Source organism: Dendrobates tinctorius, unplaced genomic scaffold (assembly GCF_039654945.1).
Source record: "Dendrobates tinctorius isolate UK_male_01 unplaced genomic scaffold, ASM3965494v1 ptg000223l, whole genome shotgun sequence".
Taxonomy (NCBI): Eukaryota; Metazoa; Chordata; class Amphibia; order Anura; family Dendrobatidae; genus Dendrobates; species Dendrobates tinctorius.
The window spans coordinates 9,399,036-9,422,668 of NW_027361890.1; the positions used below are offsets into that span (position 1 = coordinate 9,399,036).

Here is a 23,633-nt window from a genome sequence, read left to right on the forward strand (position 1 = left end):
CTGAGCAGCCTCTGGAGTTGTGGTACATTGTTCTACTATTCAGTGACACCTGCACAAATATGGCCTTCATGGAAGAGTCATCAGAACTTTTCACCATAAAATTCAGCATCAGAAGTATGAAAAAGGACATCTAAATATGCTGATGCATTTTGGAAACAAGTCCTGTGGACCAATGAGGTGAAAATAGAACTCTTTGACCACAATGATCAAAGGTATGTGTGGGGAAAAAAAAAGGGCACATAATTTCAGGAAAAGAACATCCCGCCAACTATTAACCCCTTCATGACCCAGCCTATTTTGACCTTAATGACCTGGCCATTTTTTGCAATTCTTACCAGTGTACCTTTATGAGGTAATAACTCAGGAACGCTTCAACGCATCCTAGTGATTCCGACATTGTTTTTCGTGACATATTGGGCTTCATGTTAGTGGTAAATTTAGGTGGACAATTTTTGCATTTATTTGTGAAAAAAAACGGAAATTTGGCGAAAATTTCGCAATTTTCAAATTTTGATTTTTTTTTTTTTTTTATTCTGTTAAACCAGAGAGTTATCTGACACAAAATAGTTAATAAATAACATTTTCCACATGTTTACTTTACATCAGCACAATTTTGGAAACAACATTTTTTTTTTGTTAGGAAGTTGTAAGGGTTAAAAGTTGACCAGCGATTTCTCATTTTTACAACAAAATTTACAAAACCATTTTTTTTTAGGGACCACCTCACATTTGACGTCACTTTGAGGGGTCTATATGGCAGAAAATACCCAAAAGTGACGCCATTCTAAAAACTGCACCCCTCAAGCTACTCAAAACTACATTCAAGAAGATTATTAACCCTTCAGGTGCTTCATAGGAACTAAAGCAACGTGGAGAGAAAAAATGGACATTTTAATTTTTCCAACATAAATTTTCTTTTAGCATCAATTTTTTCATTTTCACATGGGTAATAGGATAAAATGGATCCTAAATTTTGTTGGGCAATTTCTCCTGAGTACACCGATACCTCATATGTGGTCATAAACCACTGTTTGGGCGCTCAGAAGGGAAGTAGCGCCATTTCACTTTTAGAATGCAAAATATGCTTGAATATTTAGCGGTTGCTATGTCGCGTTTGGAGAGCCACTGTGCGCTTAAACATTGGAGCTCCCCCACAAGTGACCCCATTTTGGAAACTAGACCCCCCAAGGAACTTATCTAGATGCATAGTGAGCACTTTGAACCCCCAGGTGCTTCACAAATTGATCCGTAAAAAAAAAATGTACTTTTTTTCACATAAATTTTACTTAGCTTCAATTTTTTTATTTTCACATGGGTAACAGGATAAAATGGATCCTAAAATTTGTTGGGCAATTTCTCCTGAGCACACCAATACCTCATATGTGGTCAAAAACCCACTATTTCTTATTTTCACAAGGGTAGCAGGATAAATTTGGACCCCAAAAGTTGTTGTCCAGTTTGTCCTGAGTACACTGGTACCCCATATGTGGGGGGGGACCACTGTTTGGGCTCGGAAGGGAAGTAGTGACGTTTTGCAATGCCGACTTGATGGAATGGTCTGCGGGTGTCATGTTACGTTTGCAGAGCCCCTGATGTACCTAAACAGTGTAAACCCCCCACAAGTGACCCCATTTTGGAAACTAGACCACCCAAGGAACTAATCTAGATGTGTGGTGAGCACTTTGAACCCCCAAGTGCTTCACAGAAGTTTATAACGCAGAGCCGTGAAAATAAAAAATAATTTTTCTTTATCGCCTTATTGGGGGACACAGATTACCATGGTGTATGCTGCTGCTGCTAGGAGGCTGACACTATGCAAAACAAGAAAATTAGCTCCTCCCCGGCTGTATACACCCACCGACAGGCGCCGAGCACCTCAGTTTGTGCTTAGTGTCTGTAGGAGGCGGACCGGGATCTCCCCAGATCCGCTCTTATTAATATCCCATTTTTCTTTTAGGTTTCCAGTCGAACCTTTTAATCTTTTCGCTTTATTTTTCAGGTTCTCCGTCAGGAAACAGGGTGTAGCTATCACCCTGATTTCCCATATCAGGCGGCTGAGCGAGCAGTGTGGTGTCATCCACATCGCACCTCTCAGTTCCGCAGGCAGGACTTTGGCCCTATCACCTTCCGGTGCTAGGGGCTGTGGACAGGTGGCTGGTCCTTGCCAATCCCCCTCCTCACCCCTCTCTCTGGACAGGGCTGAGAGGAAGACGGCGGTCGCAGGAGGTCAACGCCGTCTTCTGCAAGATGTGGGCATAGAGGATCTTCTCCATTGGCTTTCACCGTGGGCCCCTGTGACAGCCTCTTCAGGGACGTCAGGTAAGCGCCTGTACGATCCCTCCAGGCCCCACATCATACCCAGCCTGCCTGCCAGCCAGCGTACATCTGCAGCATTACTAGATTCCCAGATTCGAATCTCCCGCTCCTTCTCCTCTGCATGCCGCGCGCCGACCTCTCAGCCGCGCGTCTCCCTTCCGGTGAACTTTCCAGGGGACAGGTCAGTGAGCATAGGGGGAGTCGTCCGCCCTCAGCTCAGTATCCTACCGGCACTTACACTCACTGGCCACTTTATTAGGTACACCTGTCCAACTGTGTGTTAAGACTTAATTTCTAATCAGCCAATCACATGGCGGCAACTCAGTGCATTTAGGCATGTAGACATGGTCAAGACAATCTCCTGCAGTTCAAACCGAGCATCAGTATGGGGAAGAAAGGTGATTTGAGTGCCTTTGAACGTGGCATGATTGTTGGTGCCAGAAGGGCTGGTCTGAGTATTTCAGAAACTGCTGATCTACTGGGATTTTCACGCACAACCATCTCTAGGGTTTACAGAGAATGGTCCGAAAAAGAAAAAAAATCCAGTGAGCGGCAGTTCTGTGGCCGGAAATGCCTTGTTGATGCCAGAGGTCAGAGGAGAATGGGCATACTGGTTCGAGCTGATAGAAAGGCAACAGTGACTCAAATTGCCACCCGTTACAACCAAGGTAGGCAGAAGAGCATCTCTGAACGCACAGTGCGTCGAACTTTGAGGCAGATGGGCTACAGCAGCAGAAGACCACACTGGGTACCACTCCTCTCAGCTAAGAACAGGAAACTGAGGCTACAATTTGCACAAGCTCATCGAAATTGGACAGTAGAAGATTGGAAAAACGTTGCCTGGTCTGATGAGTCTCGATTTCTGCTGCGACATTCGGATGGTAGGGTCAGAATTTGGCGTAAACAACATGAAAGCATGGATCCATCCAGCCTTGTATCAACGGTTCAGGCTGGTGGTGGTGGTGTCATGGTGTGGGGAATTTTTTCTTGGCACCCTTTGGGCCCCTTGGTACCAATTGAGCATCGTTGCAACACCACAGCTTACCTGAGTATTGTTGCTGACCATGTCCATCCCTTTATGACCACAATGTACCCAACATCTGATGGCTACTTTCAGCAGGATAATGCGCCATGTCATAAAGCTCGAATCATCTCAGATTGGTTTCTTGAACATGACAATGAGTTCACTGTACTCAAATGGCCTCCTCAGTCACCAGATCTCAATCCAATAGAGCATCTTTGGGATGTGGTGGAACGGGAGATTCGCATCAGGGATGTGCAGCCGACAAATCTGCGCCAACTGTGTGATGCCATCATGTCAATATGGTCCAAAATCTCTGAGGAATGCTTCCAGCACCTTGTTGAATCTCTGCCACGAAGAATTGAGGCAGTTCTGAAGGCAAAAGGGGGTCCAACCCGTTACTAGCATGGTGTACCTAATAAAGTGGCCAGTGAGTGTATATCGCCCCCCCGGAGTGGTTTCATCGGTTCAGGCAGTGCGGGGCTGCGGCGTCCGGAGTCCATGTCAGTTTCACTTTCGCTTTCGTTCGGGCGCCTCAGCACGCTCCTCTGTTCTGAGCGCGCTTTCCTGCGCGCCCTTTTCTAACCCATCACAGGGCTCCTTTCACTTTGTTACTCCAGCCTCCTCCGCTTTTCTCCAATCGCGGCACAGCTGCAAAGCTCCGCCCCTCCTTCCTTATCGGGTGTTTCCTGGTTCCTCTTCTCTCTTCCTGCGCTGTTTGGGGGACACTTCAGCATTCGGCTGCTCATCTGAATCTGGGTAGGCTGTACACTGTGGCGCTAATTAGCTCCCCTCTGCAGTTTTCTCACGACCTATTGCGGTCTCTCAGCGCATTTTTACTTATGCCCAATCCTTCAAGGGATCTCTGCTTCAGGCCCACCGCTACTCATTACGCCTGTGCGCGCTGTAAAAAGAAGTGGGCTTCGGGTTGCCCGTCCCCCTTTTGCCCGTCCTGCAGTCCTTCCGCTATGTCTGCATCCCAGGAGCATGCAGAGTCCCGGGCTGAGGACGCTCAACCTCCCCCGGAGTGGGCCATTGTAATGTCTCAGTCGGTCTCTGACTTGACTAAGGTTTCCCAGTCGCTGGTCCATGTCTTGGAATGACTTCCACAGCTGTCTACTGCCACCTGCGCGCCGACCGCCTCTCAGGGGGAGTCGTCCGCTCCTGACCGCGACCTTCCGAGAGACAGACAAAGCAGGAGCTCTAGGAAGCGGGCTCTGTCTACCTCGTCCTCTAGCTCGCAGGGTCCCTCTGAGCCTGTCAGGTTTCATTCTCCTTCCTCCGATGGCGACTCCAGGTCTGGCGATGACTCTCAATCGGAAACGAGTTCAGAAGCAGACAATGTTTCTAAAACGCGGGACATGGTCGATAGTCTCATTTCGGCTATTTTTCAAACCCTTAAAATTAAGCAAGACAAGGCTCCCCCCCAGGAATGCTCTGTACTCCTTAAACGAGCAAGACCTCCGTCTCGGACCTTTCCCAATCACAAAGATTTCGATACTACCTTGGCCAAACACTGGGAGCGCCCTGAGCAACGTTTCTCAGGCCGCAAGCACTTAGACGTGCTGTACCCCTTTGAGGCAGACCTGCTCACAAAATGGGCCAAGGCTCCTGAGGTGGATCCCCCCGTTTCCCGGATAGCCTCCAAAGCGGTTCTATCCCTACCAGATGGGGCATCGCTTAAAGATCCTACGGACAGGCAGATCGAATCTCTGGCTAAGTCAATTTTTGAGGCATCCGGCGCCTCTCTCTGTCCTATTTTCGCATCAGCCTGGGTAGCGAAAGTCATATCCGCTTGGGCAAAAATCCTTCGCAGGGGCATATTGGCAACAGCTCCTCAGGATGAGTTGGCAGATCTTGCAGATCAGATTAACCATGCGGGTAAATACCTTTTGGCCGCCTTCTTGGATGCAGCCGGGTGCGTGGCCTGGGCAAATAGCAACATAGTAGCTATACGCCGAGTTCTTTGGCTAAAGTCATGGAATGCGGATACCACTTCAAAAAAGTCCCTTACTAATCTGCCATTCCACGGTTCTAGGCTCTTTGGAGCCAAGCTGGACCAGCTAATCTCCGATGCCACTGGTGGTAAAAGCACCTCTCTTCCCCAGTCTCGCCCACGACGTTTCTTTAATAGAAAGGGTTTTCGCCCGTTTAGGCCCTTTCGTCCCTTCTCGTCCACGGACAGATCTGCCCAGCAGGATCGCTCATCTGCCACTAGAGAGCGAGAACAGAAAAAGCCATCCTACAAACCAGCTCCCCTCTGGAGATCTAGAGGACAATATTCCAGGGCTTCAGGCACCAGTTCTGGCAGGTTTTCTTCCAAGTGACGGGTCACCCCCACCTGGAAGTTCTTCCAGGGTGGGAGGCAGACTTTCCTTTTTCGTGGATGCTTGGCTGTCTGTTGTCGACGACGCTTGGGTCAGAGAAATCGTCGCATCCGGCTACAAGTTCGAATTTGCTTCCCCCCCGAACAGAAGTTTTTTCCGGTCTCGGCCTCCGCGACAGCGGTCCCAGACTCCGGGGTTTCTCCAGGCCATTGCCTCCCTTCTTTCCGCCGGAGTGATTGTTCCCGTTCCCTCAAACGAATGGTTTTCCGGGTTCTACTCAAATCTCTTCGTAGTCCCGAAGAAAGACGGCTCCCTTCGTCCAATTCTGGACCTCAAGTTGCTCAATCGCCACGTGAAGATTCTTCATTTCAAAATGGAGTCTCTTCGGTCGGTGATTGCCTCCATGGAGCCCGGGGAATTCCTCTGCTCTGTGGACATTCGGGACGCCTATCTGCACATTCCGGTTTGTGTGCAACATCAGAAGTATCTTCGTTTTGCGATTCAGGGAGACCACTATCAGTTCACGGCTCTTCCTTTCGGCCTAGCTTCAGCGCCCCGTGTTTTCACGAAGGTGATGGCGACTGTCATGGCCATCCTTCGCTCCAGAGGGATTCTCATCATTCCTTATCTGGACGATCTTTTGATCAAGGGCTCGTCTCGTCAGGACTGCCTCCAGAGTCTTCAGATCACTCTGGACACTCTCGGCCGTCTCGGTTGGCTAGTCAACATGGAGAAGTCCATTCCGATCCCCACTCAGCGTCTGACCTTTCTGGGCATGGAATTCGACACGAATCTAGCCCGAGTGTTTCTTCCAAGTGAAAAAATCACGGCTCTTTCCAAGGGCATCAGAATTCTCAAGAGGCCAATTCCCATTCGGTCCTGCATGAAGGTTCTGGGCAAAATGGTGGCTTCCATGGAAGCAGTGCCCTTTGCGCAGTTTCATCTTCGCCCCCTCCAGCTGTCTCTGCTTTCAGCGTGGGACAAGACCACGATGTCCTTGGACCGTCCTATTCTGCTCCCTCTCAGAGTGAGGCAATCTCTCACTTGGTGGTTACTGCCAGCGTCAGTTCTCCAAGGGAGGTCCTTCCTTCCGCCTCGGTGGCAAGTCATCACCACCGATGCCAGCCTTCTGGGATGGGGAGCCGTGTTCCATGAGAAAGCGGCCCAAGGACGCTGGAACCCACAGGAGACTCTCCTCTCAATCAATCTTCTGGAGATCAGAGTAATCTTCCTGGCCCTTCTTCACTGGCAGCTTCTCCTCTCCGGCAAGCCAGTCCGTATTCAGTCGGACAACGCCACGGCCGTGGCGTACATAAACCATCAGGGGGGCACGCGCAGCCAGCAAGTAATGTCGGAAGAGGCCAAGATATTCCACTGGGCAGAACGTTACGTTCCGGCAATCTCCGCCGTTCATATTCCAGGGGTGGAAAATTGGGCAGCCGTCTTTCTGAGTCGTCAGGGCCTAGCGTCCGGCGAATGGTCCCTGCACCCACAGTCTTCGATCAGATATGCCACCGTTGGGGCACCCCGGATGTCGATCTCATGGCATCTCGGATGAACCACAAAGTGCCGCAGTTCGTAGCCAGGTCCAGAGACCCTCTAGCCATCGCGTGCGACGCTCTGGTGATTCCGTGGTCCCAGTTTCAACTTCCTTATCTGTTCCCGCCTCTGGCCTTGATCCCACGAGCGGTCAAAAAGATAAAATCGGAAGGCGTACCAGTGATTCTTGTCGCTCCAGATTGGCCAAGACGGCCTTGGTATGCGGAACTGGTGAACATGCTCGCGGACGTCCCCTGGAGGCTTCCAGACCGTCCAGACCTTCTCTCGCAAGGCCCCCTTTACCACGAGAATTCTCAGTCTCTGAGTTTGACGGCATGGCCGTTGAGGCCGCAATCCTGAAGGAATCAGGTCTGTCCAGTCAGGTTATTCAAACTATGATCAGAGCCAGGAGACTAGCCTCTTCCCGCATTTATCATAGGCACTGGAAGGCTTTTTTCCGCTGGTGCGATGATAAAAAAGTCTTTCCAATGTCCTTTTCCATTCCATCTATTCTTGGGTTTCTCCAGTCTGGTTTAGAAACGGGTCTGTCCCTCAGTACCCTCAAGGGCCAGGTCTCCGCTCTTTCTATCCTCTTTCAAAGAGAGCTCGCTTCCTTACCACTGGTCAGAACCTTTCTCCAAGGGGTCTCCCATGTGGCTCCTCCTCATCATTCGCCGATAGACCCGTGGGATCTCAATCTCGTTCTTAGCGCTCTCCAGAAGGCGCCGTTCGAGCCTATCCAGGACATTCCTTTGTCCCTTCTCTCGTGGAAGGTCACCTTTTTGATTGCCATTACATCCATCAGAAGAGTTTCTGAATTGGCGGCCTTGTCATGTCGTTCCCCTTACCTGATTCTCCATCAGGATAAGGTCGTCCTCAGGCCCGTTCCTTCTTTTCTTCCAAAGGTGGTTTCCTCTTTCCATATCAATGAGGATATCATTCTTCCATCTTTTTGTCCGGCTCCCTCTCATCCGCTTGAGAAGTCTCTCCACAAACTGGACGTAGTTAGAGCCCTTCATGTCTCTCGCCAGGACCTCTTCCTTTCGTCAGTCTGATTCCTTGCTGGTCATCTGTGAAGGTCGCCAGAAAGGACTTCCGGCATCCAAATCCACGATCGCTCGTTGGATTCGTTCTACCATTCTGGAAGCGTACCGACTTCAGGAAAAACGGCCCCCTCCGGAGGTAAGAGCTCACTCCACCTGGGCTGTGGCGGCTTCGTGGGCTGTTCGTCACCAGGCTTCGGCCATGCAAATTTGCAAGGCTGCAACCTGGTCGTCCTTGCACACCTTTGCGAGGTTCTACAGGGTTCATACCCAGGCCTCGTCTGATACAGTTGTTGATAGGAAGGTTCTGCAGGCGGCGGTGGCTCACCGGCCGACCTAAGCCTTTTCCGATTCTTTCGTTCCTTTTTGCTGTTCCCACCCTTGGGACTGCTTTGGAACGTCCCATGGTAATCTGTGTCCCCCAATAAGGCGATAAAGAAAGATGGATTTTTGGTTCTTACCGTAAAATCTCTTTCTTGGAGCCTTCATTGGGGGACACAGCACCCTCCCTGTTTAAGTTGTACCGTGTTGGGTCTTAGAGTCCCTTGTTGGGTTGGTACATATGTTTAGAGTTTTCTCGTTGCTTCTCCTACTGCTTTTTCACCAACTGAGGTGGGTGTATACTGCCGGGGAGGAGTTAATTTTCTTGTTTTGCATAGTGTCAGCCTCCTAGCAGCAGCATACACCATGGTAATCTGTCCCCCAATGAAGGCTCCAAGAAAGAGATTTTACGGTAAGAACCAAAAATCCATCTTTTTTCCACAAAAATAATTATCCCCCAATTTTTTTTATTTTCCCAAGGGTACCAGGAGAAATTAGATCCCCAAAGTTGTTGTGCAATTTTTCCTGAGTGAGCTGATACCCCATATGTGGGGGTAAACCACTGTTTGGGCGCACGTCGGGGCTTGAATTGGAGGGAGCACTGTTTAACTTTTTGAATGCAAAATTGGCTGGAATAAATGGTTGCGCCATGTCGCGTTTGGAGACCCCGTGATGTGCCTAAACAGTGGAAACCCCACAATTCTATCTCCAACCCTAACCCCAACACACCCCTAACCCTAATCCCAAGCCTAATCATAACCCTAACCACAACCCTAACCCTAATCCCAACTCTAACCCTAACCACAAGCCTAACCGTAATTCCAACCCTAACCGTAGTTCCAACCCTAACCGTAATTCTAACCCTAATTCCAACACTAGCCCAAACCCTAGCCCTAGACCTAACCCTAATGAAAAAATACAAATATTTTCTTTATCTTATTATATGTCCCTACCTATGGGGGTGATAAGGGGGGCGGTGGTTTACTTTTTTTATTTTGATCACTGCGAAAGTGATCAAAATAAATGAATGAATCTGCGGGCGCACTGCACATGCGCCCGCCATTTTCCAAGACGGCGGCACCCATCATCCGGGACGGCGGCAAACCGGGACGGCCAGAGGGACTTCGGAGCCACCGTGCAGGGTGAGAGGGGGTGAACGGAGGGCGGGGGGGGCCGGAGGGTAGGCGGGGGGAGCAGATTTTGACAGCGGCTGCCAATCGGCGCTGTCAGATGGTGGCGGCGGCCGATCGGCGCTGTCAGTCAGTTGGGGGGGTCGGTTCAGTGTCTCCAGCCATGCCTGATGCTATTTCAGCATCGGCCATGGTTCGATTTGTAATATTTCATCAAATTTCATTGATGAAATATTACAATCGCTCTGATTGGCAGTTTCACTTTTAACAGCCAATCAGAGCGATCGTAGGCACGTGGGGGCTAAGGCATGCCCCCTGTGGTTAACTCTAAGGTGGCCTCTGTGTGCGGGTCGGGTGACCTTTCAGTGACCCCGGAGGGGTCACCAGACCCGCAGAGGGGCAATCAATTCATGACGCCACATAGGCGTCATGGGTCGTTTTGGCACGACTTTTCATGACGCCTACGTCAAAGGTCGTTAAGTATGGGCGTGGATCAATCATGCTTTGGGGTTGTGTAGCGACCATTGGCACAGAGAACATTTCATGGGTAGAGGGAATAATGGATTCAATGAAAATTCAACGAGTTCGAGGTTCAAACATAAAACCAATAGTACAAAAGCGGGAGTTGAAAAGAGGAAGGCTTCTACAAATGAATAATGATCCAAATGTCAAAATCCTCAATAGACTACCTCAAAAGGTGCACTCTAATGGTTTTACAATGGCCCTCACAGTCCCCTGATCTGAACATCACTGAAAATCTGTGACTAGACCATAAAATTGCAGTGAATGCAAGACGAACCGGGATTCTCACCGAACTGCAAGAATTTTCCGAGGAAAAATGGATGAAAATCCCTCAAACAAGGATTGAAAGGCTCTTGTCTGGCTACAAAAAGCATTTACAAGCTGTACAATAACAAAAACACACTGGCGCTTCTAAATAGAGAAAGGAAAGGATATTTGCAAGGTAGTCGCTGCTGGTATACGTGCTGGGCCTGTGCACACCCAGGAAAGGAAAAAATAACAGGAAGAAAGAAGATACCAGCGCAGGTATTCTTTTTTTCCATTTACAAGCTGTGATACTTTCAAAATGGGGTGCTGCTGGATACTATCCATGCAGGGTGGCAAAACATTTGGATCAGCCCATTCTCCTTTTTGTGATTTTTAAAATGTAAAAGATAAAATTAATATTTTTTGTTTGCCCAAAATGCAAAGTAAATGTATCCCTTTTAACTTTAGGCCTTTTAGACGTCATTTCATTTGCAACTTACTCAACTGTTGACGATAACAGTAATTTTTACCAGGGGGTGCTAAAACTTTTACATGCCCCTGTATCCAGTGAATAATGAACAGGTACAGTCATATGTTAAAGTTTGGGCACCCCTATTAATGTTAACCTTTTTTCTTTATAACAATTTTGGTTTTTGCAACAGCTATTTCAGTTTCATATATCTAATAACTGTATGTTGAGGTGCCCATACTTTTGCACAGGTCAAATTTTGTTTAAATGCAGATTGCACATTTTCTGTTGGTACAATAAACCTCATTTGAATCCAGAAATATAACTGAGTCCATCAGTTATTAGATATATGAAACTGAAATAGCTGTTGCAAAAACCAAAATTCGTATAAAGAAAAAAAAGTTAACATTAATAGGGGTGCCCAAACTTTAACATATGACTGTAGAAAACCTTTGATAGTATACAAGCTATAGATAGAGCCCTATGCTCGACACATCCCTGCCCATATTGGACACCTTTAAAAAAAACTTGTCCCATACATTTTCTCACATTAGAAAATGCTGCTGTAAATCATCAGGGAGTCAGGAGCGTAAGGCTGAGTTCACACGTGGCGTTTTTTTCGTGTTTCCGCTGCGGTTTTAACCGCGCGATTTTGCCGCGAAAACGCGAAAAATAAGCATCCTATGCATTCCTATGGGATTCTGCAATGCTGTGCTAATGCTGCGGTTTTTACCGCGGCGGAATCGCTTCGCGGTAAAAAACGCAGCATGCTCATTAATTTGCGGAATCGCGGCGATCCCGCACCCATAGGAAAGCATTGTTCCGCTTACTTTCCGCATGTGGCTGTGCACACCATGCGGAAAGTAAGCAGAACAATTGCGGATGGTACCCACGGTCTGGAGGAGAGGAGACTGTCCTCCGGGCTTTGGGTACCATATCCCTGTAAAAAATAGAATTTAAAATAAAAAATATTGTTATTCTTACCTTCCGGCGTCCCGCGCAGCATTCCCTCCTCTCTCCACACTCCCGGTCCCAGTAAGCCTTTGCGAAAATGCCCACGACGTCATCGCGAATTACCGTGAGACATCGCGATCCCGCGAGAACGGACGTCATCGCGGGCATTTTCGCAAAGGATTACTGGGAACGGCTGCGCGGGACGTCGGAAGGTGAGAATAACACCATTTTTTATTATTTTTTACATTCTATCTTTTACTACTGATGCCGCATAGGCGGCCTCAGTAGTAAAAAGTTGGTCACACTCGTCAAACACTATGTTTGATGAGTGTGACCAACCTGTCAATCAGTTCTCAAAGCGATGCTACAGATCGCTTGGAAAACGCTAGCATTTTGCAAGCTAATTACGCTTGCAAAATGCTAGTTTTTCCGCGGGAAAATCTCGGGAATTTAAAATGCGATTTTCCCGCGGAATGGAATTCCGGAATTCTCGCGGTAATTTCCGCGAGAGTTCCGGTACGTGTGCACTTAGCCTTAGTGATTTTCAGTGGGGAAAATAAGTATTTGACACACTGCCGATTTTACAAGTTTTCCCACCTACAAAGAATGGAGAGGTGTCTAATTTTTATCGTAGGTACACTTCACCTGTGAGAGACAGAATCTAAAAATAAAAATTAGAAAATCACATTGTATGATTTTTAAATGGTTAAATTGCATTTTATTGCATGTAATAAGTGTTTGATCACCTACCAACCAGCAAAGAACCTAACTAATGTAAATATGGGTCTATCAAACAGTACATGAAAAAGAATCCTTACAAAATAACCTTTGTTTGTATTTTGTTAAAAATGCTACTAGAACCGTACTAATAATAAACCAGAGCGGTAAAGGGTTAAGTCCAACATATTTGTTAAACTAAATGCAACAAATGTACAAAGTACCAAATAAGAGAAATCTCTATGGGAGACAGAAGGGTCGCCCCTATGTGACCTTTCCCAGCAGCGGAGGTTGTACTCCCCTACCAATAATTCTGTCTCTCACGGACCTGTTAGTATTTCTTTAAGAAGCCCTCCTACTCTGTACTCATTACCTGTCTTAACTGCACCTGTTTAAACTTGTTACCTGTATAAAAGACACCTGTCCGCACACTCTGTCAATCACACTCCATCCTCTCCACCATGCCAAGAGAAAAGAGCTGTCTCGGGACACCAGGGACAAAATTGTAGACCTGCACAAGGCTGAGATGGGCTACAGGATAGTGGGCAACAGCTTGGTGAAAAGGCAACAACTGTTGGCACAATTATTAGAAAATGATGACTGTCAATTTTTCTCGGTCTGGGGCTCCATGCAAGATCTAACCTCATGGAGTAAGGATGATTTTGAGAAAGGTCAGGGACCAGCTCAGAACTACACAGGAGGACCTGGTTAATGACCTGAAGACAGCTGGGACCATAGTTTCAAACATTACAGGTAGTAACACACTATGCCATCATGGATTAAAATCCTGCAGGGCACGCAAGATACCCCTGCTCACGCCAGCACATGTCCAGGCCCGTTTGATATTCGCAAACGACTATCTGGGTAATCCAGAGGAGGCATGGGAGCAGTTCATGAGGTCAGATGAGACCAAAATATAACATTTTGGTATCAATTCCACTCACCTTTTTGGAGGAAGAAGGATGAGTACAAACCCAAGAACACCGTCCCAACTGTGAAGCATGGTAGGGGAAACATTATACTTTGGGGCTTCTTTTCTGCAAAGGGAACAGGACGACTGCACCGTATTGAAGGGAGGATGGATTAAGTCATGTATCTCGAGAAATTGGCCAACAACCTCCTTCCCTCAGTAAGAGCATTGAAGTTGGGTCGTGGTTGGGTCTTCCAGCATGACAATGACCCAAAACGCACAGGGCAACTAAAGTGGGTTTTACACATAGCGATATCGCTAGCAATATCGATAAAGCGTCACCGATTTTGTAACGCAGCAGCGATATTGCTAGCGATATCGCTACATGTGATGCTTACCTGCTACCGGCTCCCCCGCTGGCTATCGCTGAACGCGCGAGATCGTTCACGTCCATTTCTCGTCGGCTGCTTCCTGCTGGGCTTCCTGCTGGCGCCAACGAGCGACGCGTGGCCTCGGGCGGGAGGACGTCATCATCGCCGCGTCTGAAAGGTAAGTAACGACCGCTGCTGCGTCGCTGCATCGCTGTGAGATCTGCCTGTTTGGCAGCTCACTAGCGACCATTTAGCGATGCACCAGCGATCCTGACCGGGTCATATCGTGGTCGGGATCGCTGGTGCATCGCTAAATGTAAAGGGGGCTTAAGGAGTGGTTCCGTAAGAAACATTTCAAGGTCCTGGAGTTACCTAACCAGTCTCCAGACCTGAACGCAATAGAGAGTCTTTGGAGGGAGCTGAAACTCGACAGCACCGAAACCTGAACGGTCTGGAGAAGATCTGTATGGAGGAGTGAGCCAAAATCACTGCTGCAGTGTGTGCAATCTTGGTCAAGAACTGCAGGAAGCATCTGACCTCTGTAATTGCAAGCAAAAGTTTCTGTACCAAATATTAAGTTCTGTTTTTCTATTGTATCAAATACTTATTTCATGCAATATAATGAAAATTCATTATGTCATTTTTCTTTCAAGATACTGTCTCTCATAGTTGAAGTGTATCTGCGATAAAAATTAAGACTTCATTCTTTGTAGGTGGGAAAACATGATAAATTGGCAGTGTGTCAAATACTTATTTTCTACACTTTAGGTCCCCAATGATGCATTTTTTAATTTATTTATTTTGCTTGCGTATATAGCGCCATTCATTTCACAGCGCTTTACAGATGTTATCGCAATAATCAATTCCCTATTAGTATATCTTTGGAGTACCTGGAGGAAACCCATACAACTACAGGGAGAACATACAAACTCCTTCATAGAAATAACTATATTAGTGTGTTAAAGGGAATCTGTCACCCTTTTTTTGCCCTATGAGCTGCCGGCATTGACATCAGGGGCTTATCTACAGCATTCTGTAATGCTGTAGATAAGCCCCCTATGTAACCTGAAAGATAAGAAAAACACGTTAGATTATACTCACCAGAGGGGGTGGTCTGGTCTTACGCCTCCCATCTTCATACGATGCCGTCCTCTTCTTCCCTTCCTGTAGTGACTCCGGCGCAGGCGCACTGCTCTGCCCTCAACAGGGTCCTGCAGTGCGCAGGCGTCGGGAGAGGTCTGACGCCTGCGCACTGCAGTATTCTGCTCTGCCTTCAACAGGGCAGAGCAGTGCGCCTGCGCCGGAGCCACTACAGGAAGGGAAGAAGAGGACATCATCGTATGAAGATGGGAGGAGCCGGACCACGACATCCATCGGACCGGACCGCCCCCTCCGGTGAGTATAATCTAACGTGTTTTTCTTATCTTTCAGTTTGCATCGGGGGCTTATCTACAGCATTACAAAATGCTGTAGATAAGCCCCTGATGTCAATGCAAGCAGCTCATAGGGCAAAAAAAGGGTGACAGATTCCCTTTAAAGATTGCATGCTGCCATTCTCTTTTATAAAATGCTATTCAAACCGTTCTTCATCCTCTACTTGTTTTTTCTCCTCTACTTACAGGGGTTTGACATTCGTTTATCCATTTGGTGCCACACTTAACATTATGAAGCCGGCAGTGGCTGTCCTTTCCACAGGATCTGTGTGTTTCCCACTGAACAGACCAGTCATGGCATTCTATTACTCCAAGGTGCCCAAATGAAGAAATTATTGAGGGTTAAATTTCCTGTAGCTGTTTGCAATGTATATTGATTATGGCATTTGAACCTGAAATGCTATTCTTTGTTCTTCTAAAATGTTAATTCCGGAAGTCTAAGTAATCTGAAAACTGTGAAAGAATATGATTAGTTTAGGTCTTAAACATGCTGATTGAGAAGGGGTTGTCCGAGTAGTGGACAATCCCTTTAAGTTCCCACAATGACATTTTGGTGAGTTTTTGATGCTGCATATTTTCACTGCACCAAAAATGCATTTCTTTGCAGATCAAGCAAAGTAGATAGAGAAACGTCATGCCCATTGTGAAAACTCACCTGCGGTGCCTTTTTTTTTTTTTTTTTTAATTCGTTTATTAACCAAGAAAGCGAAACCACATGTACATTTATGCATACACCAAAATAATACACATGCATTTTACCAAAATAATTGTAAGTGAATAGCAATTCACACATTAAATTGTTTATACAATTTAGTTTCACAGGTCTATGAGTTATTGCTTAGATAATGAATTTTTAAGCAGATGAACAGAAGCATTGTCAAGGTCTATATCTTGAAAGTACATATCACAAAAGCACTACCAATCTAATTAAACTACAACCTAACATGCTGCCTAGTACATTATATAATATTAACCCCTTTACCCCAAGGGGTGGTTTGCACGTTCATGACCTGGCCAATTTTTACAATTCTGACCACTGTCCCTTTATGAGGTAATAACTCTGAAACGATTCCATGGATCCTGGTGATTCTAACATTGTTTTCTCGTGATATATTGTACTTCATGTTAGTGGTAAAATTTCATTCAAATAACTTGCGTTTATTTGTGAAAAAACGGAAATTTGGCGAAAATTTTGAAAATTTCGCAGTTTTCCAACTTTGAATTTTTATGCCCTTAAATCTCAGAGATATAGCACACAAAAAACTTAATAAGTAACATTTCCCACATGTTTACTTTACATCAGCACAATTTCGGAACCAAAATTTTTTTTTGATAGGACGTTATAAGGGTTAAAAGTTAACCAGCGATTTCTCATTTTTGCAACACCATTTTATTTTTACGGACCACATCACATTTGAAGTCACTTTGAGGGGTCTATATGATAGAAAATCCCCAAAAGTGACACCATTCTAAAAACTGCACCCCTCAAGGTACTAAAAACCACATTCAAGAAGTTTAACCCTTCAGGTGAACATTTAACTTTTTTTCACAAAAAAAAATTACTTCAGGTCCAATTTTTTTTTATTTTACCAAGGGTAACAGGAGAAATTAGATGGCAAAAGTTATTGTGCAATTTGTCCTGAGTACGCTGATACCTGATATGTGGGGGGGAACCACTGTTTCGGCGCATGGCAGAGCTCAGAAGGGAAGGACCGCCATTTGACTTTTTCAATGCAAAATTGGCTGGAATTCAGATCGGACATCATGTCACGTTTGGAAAGCCCCTGATGTACCTAAACAGTGGAAACCCCCCACAAGTGACCCCATTTTGGAAACTAGACCCCCCAAGGAACTTATCTAGATATGTGGTGAGAACTTTGAACTCACAAGGGCTTCACAGAAGTTTATAACTTACAGACGTACAATAAAAAAAACAAATTTTTTCCACAAAAATGATCTTTTCACCCTCAATTTTTATTTTTCCAAGGGTAACAGGACCCCAAATGTTATTGTGCAATTTGTCCTGAGTACGCTGATACCCCATATGTGGGGGTAAACCACTATTTGGGCGCATAGCAGAGCTTGGAAGGGAAGCAGCGCCATTTGACTTTTTTGGCTGGAATTGGGATTGGACGCCATGCCGTGTTTGGAAAGCCCCTGATGTGCCTAAACAGTGGAAACCCCCCACAAATGACACCATTTTGGAAACTAGACCCCTTAAGGAACTTATCTAGATGTGTGGTGAGCTCTTTGAACCCCCCCAGTGCTTCAGAGAAGCTTATAACGCCCAGGCATGAAAATAAAAAATCATATTTTTTCCACAAACATGATCTTTTATTCCCCAATTTTTTTATTTTCTCATGGGTAGCAGGAGAAATTGGACCCCAAACGTTGTTGTCCAATTTGTCCTGAGTACACCGATACCCCATATGTGGGAGAAAACTACTGTATGGGTACACATCGGGGCTCGGAAGGGAAGTAGTGACGTTTTGGAATGCAGACTTTCATGGAATGGTCTGCGGGTGTCATGTTGCCTTTGGAGAGCCCCTGATGTACCTAAACAGTGGAAACCCCCCACAAATGACACCATTTTGGAAACTATACCCCCTAAGGAACTTATCTAGATGTGTGGTGAGCACTTTGAACCCCCAAGGGCTTCACAGAAGTTTATAATGCCCGGGCGTGAAAATAAAAAAATCGTATTTTTTCCACAAACATGATCATTTATTCCCCAATTTTTTTATTTTCCCAAGGGTACCAGGAGAAATTGGACCCCAAAAGTTGTTTTGGAATTTGTCCTGAGTACACTGATACCCCATATGTGGGGGTAAAACATTGTTTGGGCGCATGGCAGAGCTTGGAAGGGAAGGTGCACCATTTGACTTATTCAACGCAGAATTGGCTGGAATTGAGATCAGACGCCATGTTGCGTTTGGAGAGCACCTGATGTGCCCAAACAGTGGAAACCCCCCAATTCTAACTCCAACCCTAACCCCAACACACCCCTAGCCCTAATGGGAAAATGGAAATAAATACATTTTTTTAATTGTATTATTTTTCACTAGCTAAGGGGGTGATAACGGGGGGTTTGATTTACTATTTATAGTGGTTTTTATGTTTGGCAGCTGTCACACGCTAAAAGACGCTTTTTATTGTAAAAATAGTTTTTGCATCACCACATATTGAGAGCTATAATTTTTCCATATTTTGACCCACTGAGTCATGGGAGGTCTTATTTTTTGCGGGACGAGTTGACGCTTTTATTGGTTTCATGTTCGGGCACGTGACTTTTTTGATCGCTTTTTATTCCGATTTTTGGGACGCAGAATGAACAAAAACCAGCGTTTCATGAATTTCTTTTGGGTGGTGCGTTTACACCGTTCTGTGTGCGGTAAAATTGATAAAGCGGTTTTATTCTTCGGGTCAGTACGGTTACAGCAATACCTCGTTTATGTCATTTTTTATGTTTTGGCGCTTTTATGCAATAAAAACAATTTTATATAAAAAATAATTATTTCTCTATCGCTTCATTGGGGGACACAGAGACCATGGGGTGTATGCTGCTGCCACTAGGAGGCTGACACTATGCACAAAAAAAGGTTAGCTCCTCCTCCGCAGTGTACACCCCACCGACCAGCAGGAGATTCCTCAGTTTAGCTTAGTGTCAGTAGGAGGTGGACACGGGTCTTTCATTAGACCCATATCTACCTCGATGTGCGTCGTTCCTTTTCAGGTTACCGGAGGGATACAGTGTGAGAAGTCACAACTGTACTCCCACAAAGAGGCTATGAGTACGGCGTGTACTGCCACCCCGTATCCTCATAGCTCTCCGTGCGGACCAGTAACTCAGCGCAGATGCGTGCCAGCGACGGATGGTCCTGGCCAAACGCCTCCCACCCACTCGCCCACCAGAGCCTGTCGGTCGGAAGAGGCGCAGACACGGGAAAGATTAACAGACAGCGTTGGATAAAGGTACATTTATTGGAGCAGAGGAGCGGCGCACGGAGCAAACCACCGCAAGGATGCATTGGAGCGGCACCAAGGCAGCGCTGCAGGATGCGGCCCGCGCCTTCCGACGGTCACCGCATTTCACCTAGGCCCCGACTGCGGTGCGGGCCTTGTCCCCCCCCCCGCCTGTATTCATCGGGGCTTCATCTTACGGCGCGGTTCTGGCGGCATCTTCCTTGTGTGTGGCCGAGGCAGCGTTGCGGCACTTCCGCGCCGCCCATTGCTGACAGGCGGCTGCCGTCTCTAATTTAGTCCCCGGCTTCATTTTAGGCCTTCGCGCCCGTCGCGGCCACGCCCCCCCGCCCACTCATAGGCCGGCTGCGTTCCCGCCCGTTCCTAGGCCCTCCCACCGCCTCTCTTGGCCTGTGGCTGGGTAAGGGGGGCGGTTTCCTTTAGTTCAGTTGGCTAACTCCGCCCTTCTTCTTGGCCCTCCTGAACCGCGTTTTTTTCCACCTCAGGCTGCCGCCATCTTTGCAGCTTGTCAGTCGGAGACGATAGACGGATGGCAGCTATCCCCTGCTGGGGTCCTGCAATTTTCACAAGCCTGGTACAGCGCTTTGGGGGACACCGGACTGTGAGTAGTTCTGCAACTGCAGACTGACACCCTCCTCTGCCTTTCTGTCCCCCAACCTTCCGGCATTTCTTCAGAGTCCTTCTGTTCCTTCTTTATGTCTAACTCTAAGTCTGAGCGTAGCCGGCCGCCGGCCCCCTCGGGCACTCTAGTCCAGTTCTTCGCATGCTCCTCTTGCAATCGCAAACTTCCCTCAGGTCAGCCTACTCCCCTCTGCCTGGACTGCAGCAATCCCATTTAGCATGACCCCGTTCAGGAGCCATCTATTGTGCCACGTGAAAGCGAATCCCCCATCCCTGGCTGGGCCTCGTCTCTTTCACAATCTGTGGCAGACCTCACCAGAGTGTCTCAGTCCCAGTGGCCGTTCTTGATAAGTTGCCCCTGGACACTTCTGCAGGGTCCAGCAGGTCGCAAGACATTCCATCTGAGCCAGCCAGCAGAAGCCGCAAAAGACCCAGGCAGGATGTTGGGCAATTTCTTCTGAGTACACCGATACCTCATGTGTGGTCATTATTATTATTATTTATTGTTATAGCGCCATTTATTCCATGGCGCTTTACATGTAAGGAGGAGTATACATAAAAACAAGTACAATAATCTTAAACAATACAAGTCATAACTGGTACAGGAGGAGAGAGGACCCTGCCCGCGAGGGCTCACAATCCTCAAGGGATGGGTGATAATACAGTAGGCGAGGGTAGAGCTGGTCGTGCAGCGGTTTGGTCGATCGGTGGTTACTGCAGGTTGTAGGCTTGTCGGAAGAGTTGGGTCTTCAGGCTCTTTTTGAAGGTTTCGATGGTAGGTGAGAGTCTGATATGTTGTGGTAGAGAGTTCCAGAGTAGGGGTGATGCGCGAGAGAAATCTTGTATGCGATTGTGGGAAGAGGAGATAAGAGGGGAGTAGAGAAGGAGATCTTGTGAGGATCGGAGGTTGCGTGCGGGAAAGTACCGGGAGACGAGGTCACAGATGTATGGAGGAGACAGGTTGTGGATGGCTTTGTATGTCATGGTTAGGGTTTTGTAATGGAGTCTCTGGGCAATTGGGAGCCAGTGAAGGGATTGACAGAGGGGAGAAGCTGGGGAATAGCGGGGGGACAGGTGGATTAGTCGGGCAGCAGAGTTTAGAATAGATTGGAGGGGTGCGAGAGTGTTTGAGGGGAGGCCACTGAGCATGAGGTTGCAGTAGTCAAGGCGAGAGATGATGAGGGCATGGACTAGGGTTTTTGCAGATTCTTGGGTGAGGAATGAACGGATTCGTGAAATATTTTTGAGTTGAAGTCAGCAGGAAGTGGAAAGGGCTTGGATATGTGGTTTGAAGGAGAGATCAGCGTCAAGGATTACTCCGAGGCAGCGAGCTTGTGGGACTGGGGAGAGTGGGCAGTCATTTACTGTAATTGATAGGTTCGTAGGGGGGGTCACGTGAGATGGGGGAAAGATGATGAATTCTGTTTTGTCCATGTTGAGTTTCAGAAATCTAGCGGAGAAGAAGGATGAAATAGTGGACAGACATTGAGGGATTCTGTTTAGTAGGGAGGTGATATCTGGTCCAGAGATGTAGATCTGTGTGTCATCAGCATAGAGATGATACTGAAAGCCATGAGATTCTATGAGCTGTCCCAGGCCAAAGGTGTAAATAGAGAACAGGGGCCCAAGGACTGAACCTTGTGGGACTCCGACAGATAGGGGGCGAGGTGAGGAGGTGGGGTGTGAGTGGGAGACGCTGAATGTCCGGTCTGTTAGGTATGATGAGATCCAGGATAGGGCCAAGTCTGATGCCGAGGGATGAGAGGGTCTGTAATAATAGGGAATGGTCCACTGTGTCAAAGGCAGCCGACAGGTCCAGGAGGAGGAGGACAGAGTAGTGTCGCTTGCTCTTGGCGGTTAAGAGGTCATTGGTGACCTTAGTAAGGGCAGTTTCAGTGGAGTGGTGTGACCGGAAGCCAGATTGTAAGCGGTCGAAGAGGGAGCAAGAAGAGAGATGGGAGGACAGTTCAAGGTAGACGTGTTGTTCCAGTAGCTTGGAGGCGTAGGGGAGAAGTGATATAGGGCGATAGCTAGATACAGAGGATGGGTCAAGAGAGGGCTTTTTGAGGATAGGTGTGATGGAGGCATGTTTAAAGCTTGAGGGGAAAACACCAGTTGTTAGTGATAGGTTGAAGAGAAACCACTGTTTGGGCGCACGGCAGAGCTCAGAATGAAAGGAGCACCATTTGACTTTTTGAATGGAAAATATGCCGGAATATTTAGCGGTTGCCATGTCACGTTTGGAGAGTCCCCTGTGTGCCTAAACATTGGAGGTCCCCCACAAGTGACCCCATTTTGGAAACTAGACCCCCGAAGGAACTTATCTAGATGTGTGGTGAGCACTTTCAACCCCCAAGTGCTTCACAGAAGATTATAACACAATTAGAGAAAAGAAAAAAATCATTTTTTTCCTCAAAAATTATATTTTAGCAAGCTAATTTTTATTTTCCCAAGGGAAACAGGATAAATTGGACCACAAAAGTTGTTGTCCGGAGTACGCTGGTACCCATATGTGGGGGGGAACCACTGTTTGGGCAAACGTCGGGGCTCGGAAGGGAAGTAGTGACGTTTTGAAATGCCGACTTGATGGAATGGTCTGTGGGTGTTATGTTACGTTTGCAGAGCCCCTGATGTGCCTAAACAGTGGAAACCCCACACAAGTAACCCCATTTTGGAAACTAGACCGCCCAAGGAGCTTATGTAGATGTGTGGTGAGCACTTTGAACCCCCATGTGCTTCACAGAATTTTATAATGCCCAGGAGTGAAAATAAAAAAAAAAAAATTTCCACAAAAATAATTTTTTTTAGCCCCCTGTTTTTTATTTTCCCAAGGGTAACGGGAGAATTTAGACCCCCAAAGTTGTTGTGCAATTTTTCCTGAGTACGCTGATACCCCATATATGGGGGTAAACCACTGTTTGGGCACACGTCCGGGCTTGGAATGGAGGGAGCACTGTTTGACTTTTTGAACACAAAATTGACTGGAATAAATGGTGGCTCCATGTCGCGTTTGGAGACCCCCTGATGTGCCTAAACAGTGGAAACCCCTCAATTCTAGCTCCAATCCTAATCCCAACACACCCCTAACCCTAATCCCAACCCTAATAACCACAACCCTAACCCCAATACACCGCTAACCCTAATCCCAACCCACCCCTAAACCTATTCCTAACCCTAATACCTACCCTAGCCCTAATTGAAAAATAAAAATATTTTCTTTATGTTATTACATGTGCCTGCCTATGGGGGTGATGGGGGGGGCGGTGATTTACTTTTTTTTTTTAATTTTGATCACTGTGAGAGTTTATCACAGTGATCAACATATAAAAAGATTGAATCTGCAGCCGGGAAATGCCGGCGGGCGCACTGCGCATGCGCCCGCCATTTTCCAAGATGGCGGCGCCCATACAGGAGGGATAGCGGGACACCGGGAGGCAGAGCGGGACATAGGAGGTACCGGAGAGGGTGAGGGGGGGATTGGACAGCGGGGGGGACAGGAGGGGAGGGGGAGCAGATCGTGACGGCAGCGGCCCATCGCTGCCGTCAGTCCGTGGCGGGGGCCGATCGCCCCCGCCAGCCGGTGTGGGGGGAGTTAAATTAGTGTCTCCAGCCATGTCCGATGCTAGTGCAGCATCGGCCATGGCTGGATTGTAATATTTCATCAATTTTCATTGATGAAATATTACTTTCGCTCTGATTGGCTTTCACTTTT

The 23,633-nt window shown here is 47.2% G+C and overlaps 1 protein-coding gene across 3 annotated transcripts in view; it reads left to right on the forward strand.

The window, feature by feature from the left end:
- Positions 1-23,633, forward strand: part of IFT52 (intraflagellar transport 52) — a 101,579-nt gene that overhangs the window by 36,303 nt on the left and 41,643 nt on the right. For all 3 annotated transcript variants that reach the window (XR_012222376.1, XM_073555323.1, XM_073555324.1), the window contains exon 7: positions 15,508-15,634. Coding sequence is in view for 2 of the 3 variants with exons in the window: in XM_073555323.1 (XP_073411424.1) it covers positions 15,508-15,634 (127 nt within the window). In the remaining variant the exon portion in view is untranslated. The remainder of the gene's footprint in view (positions 1-15,507; positions 15,635-23,633) is intronic.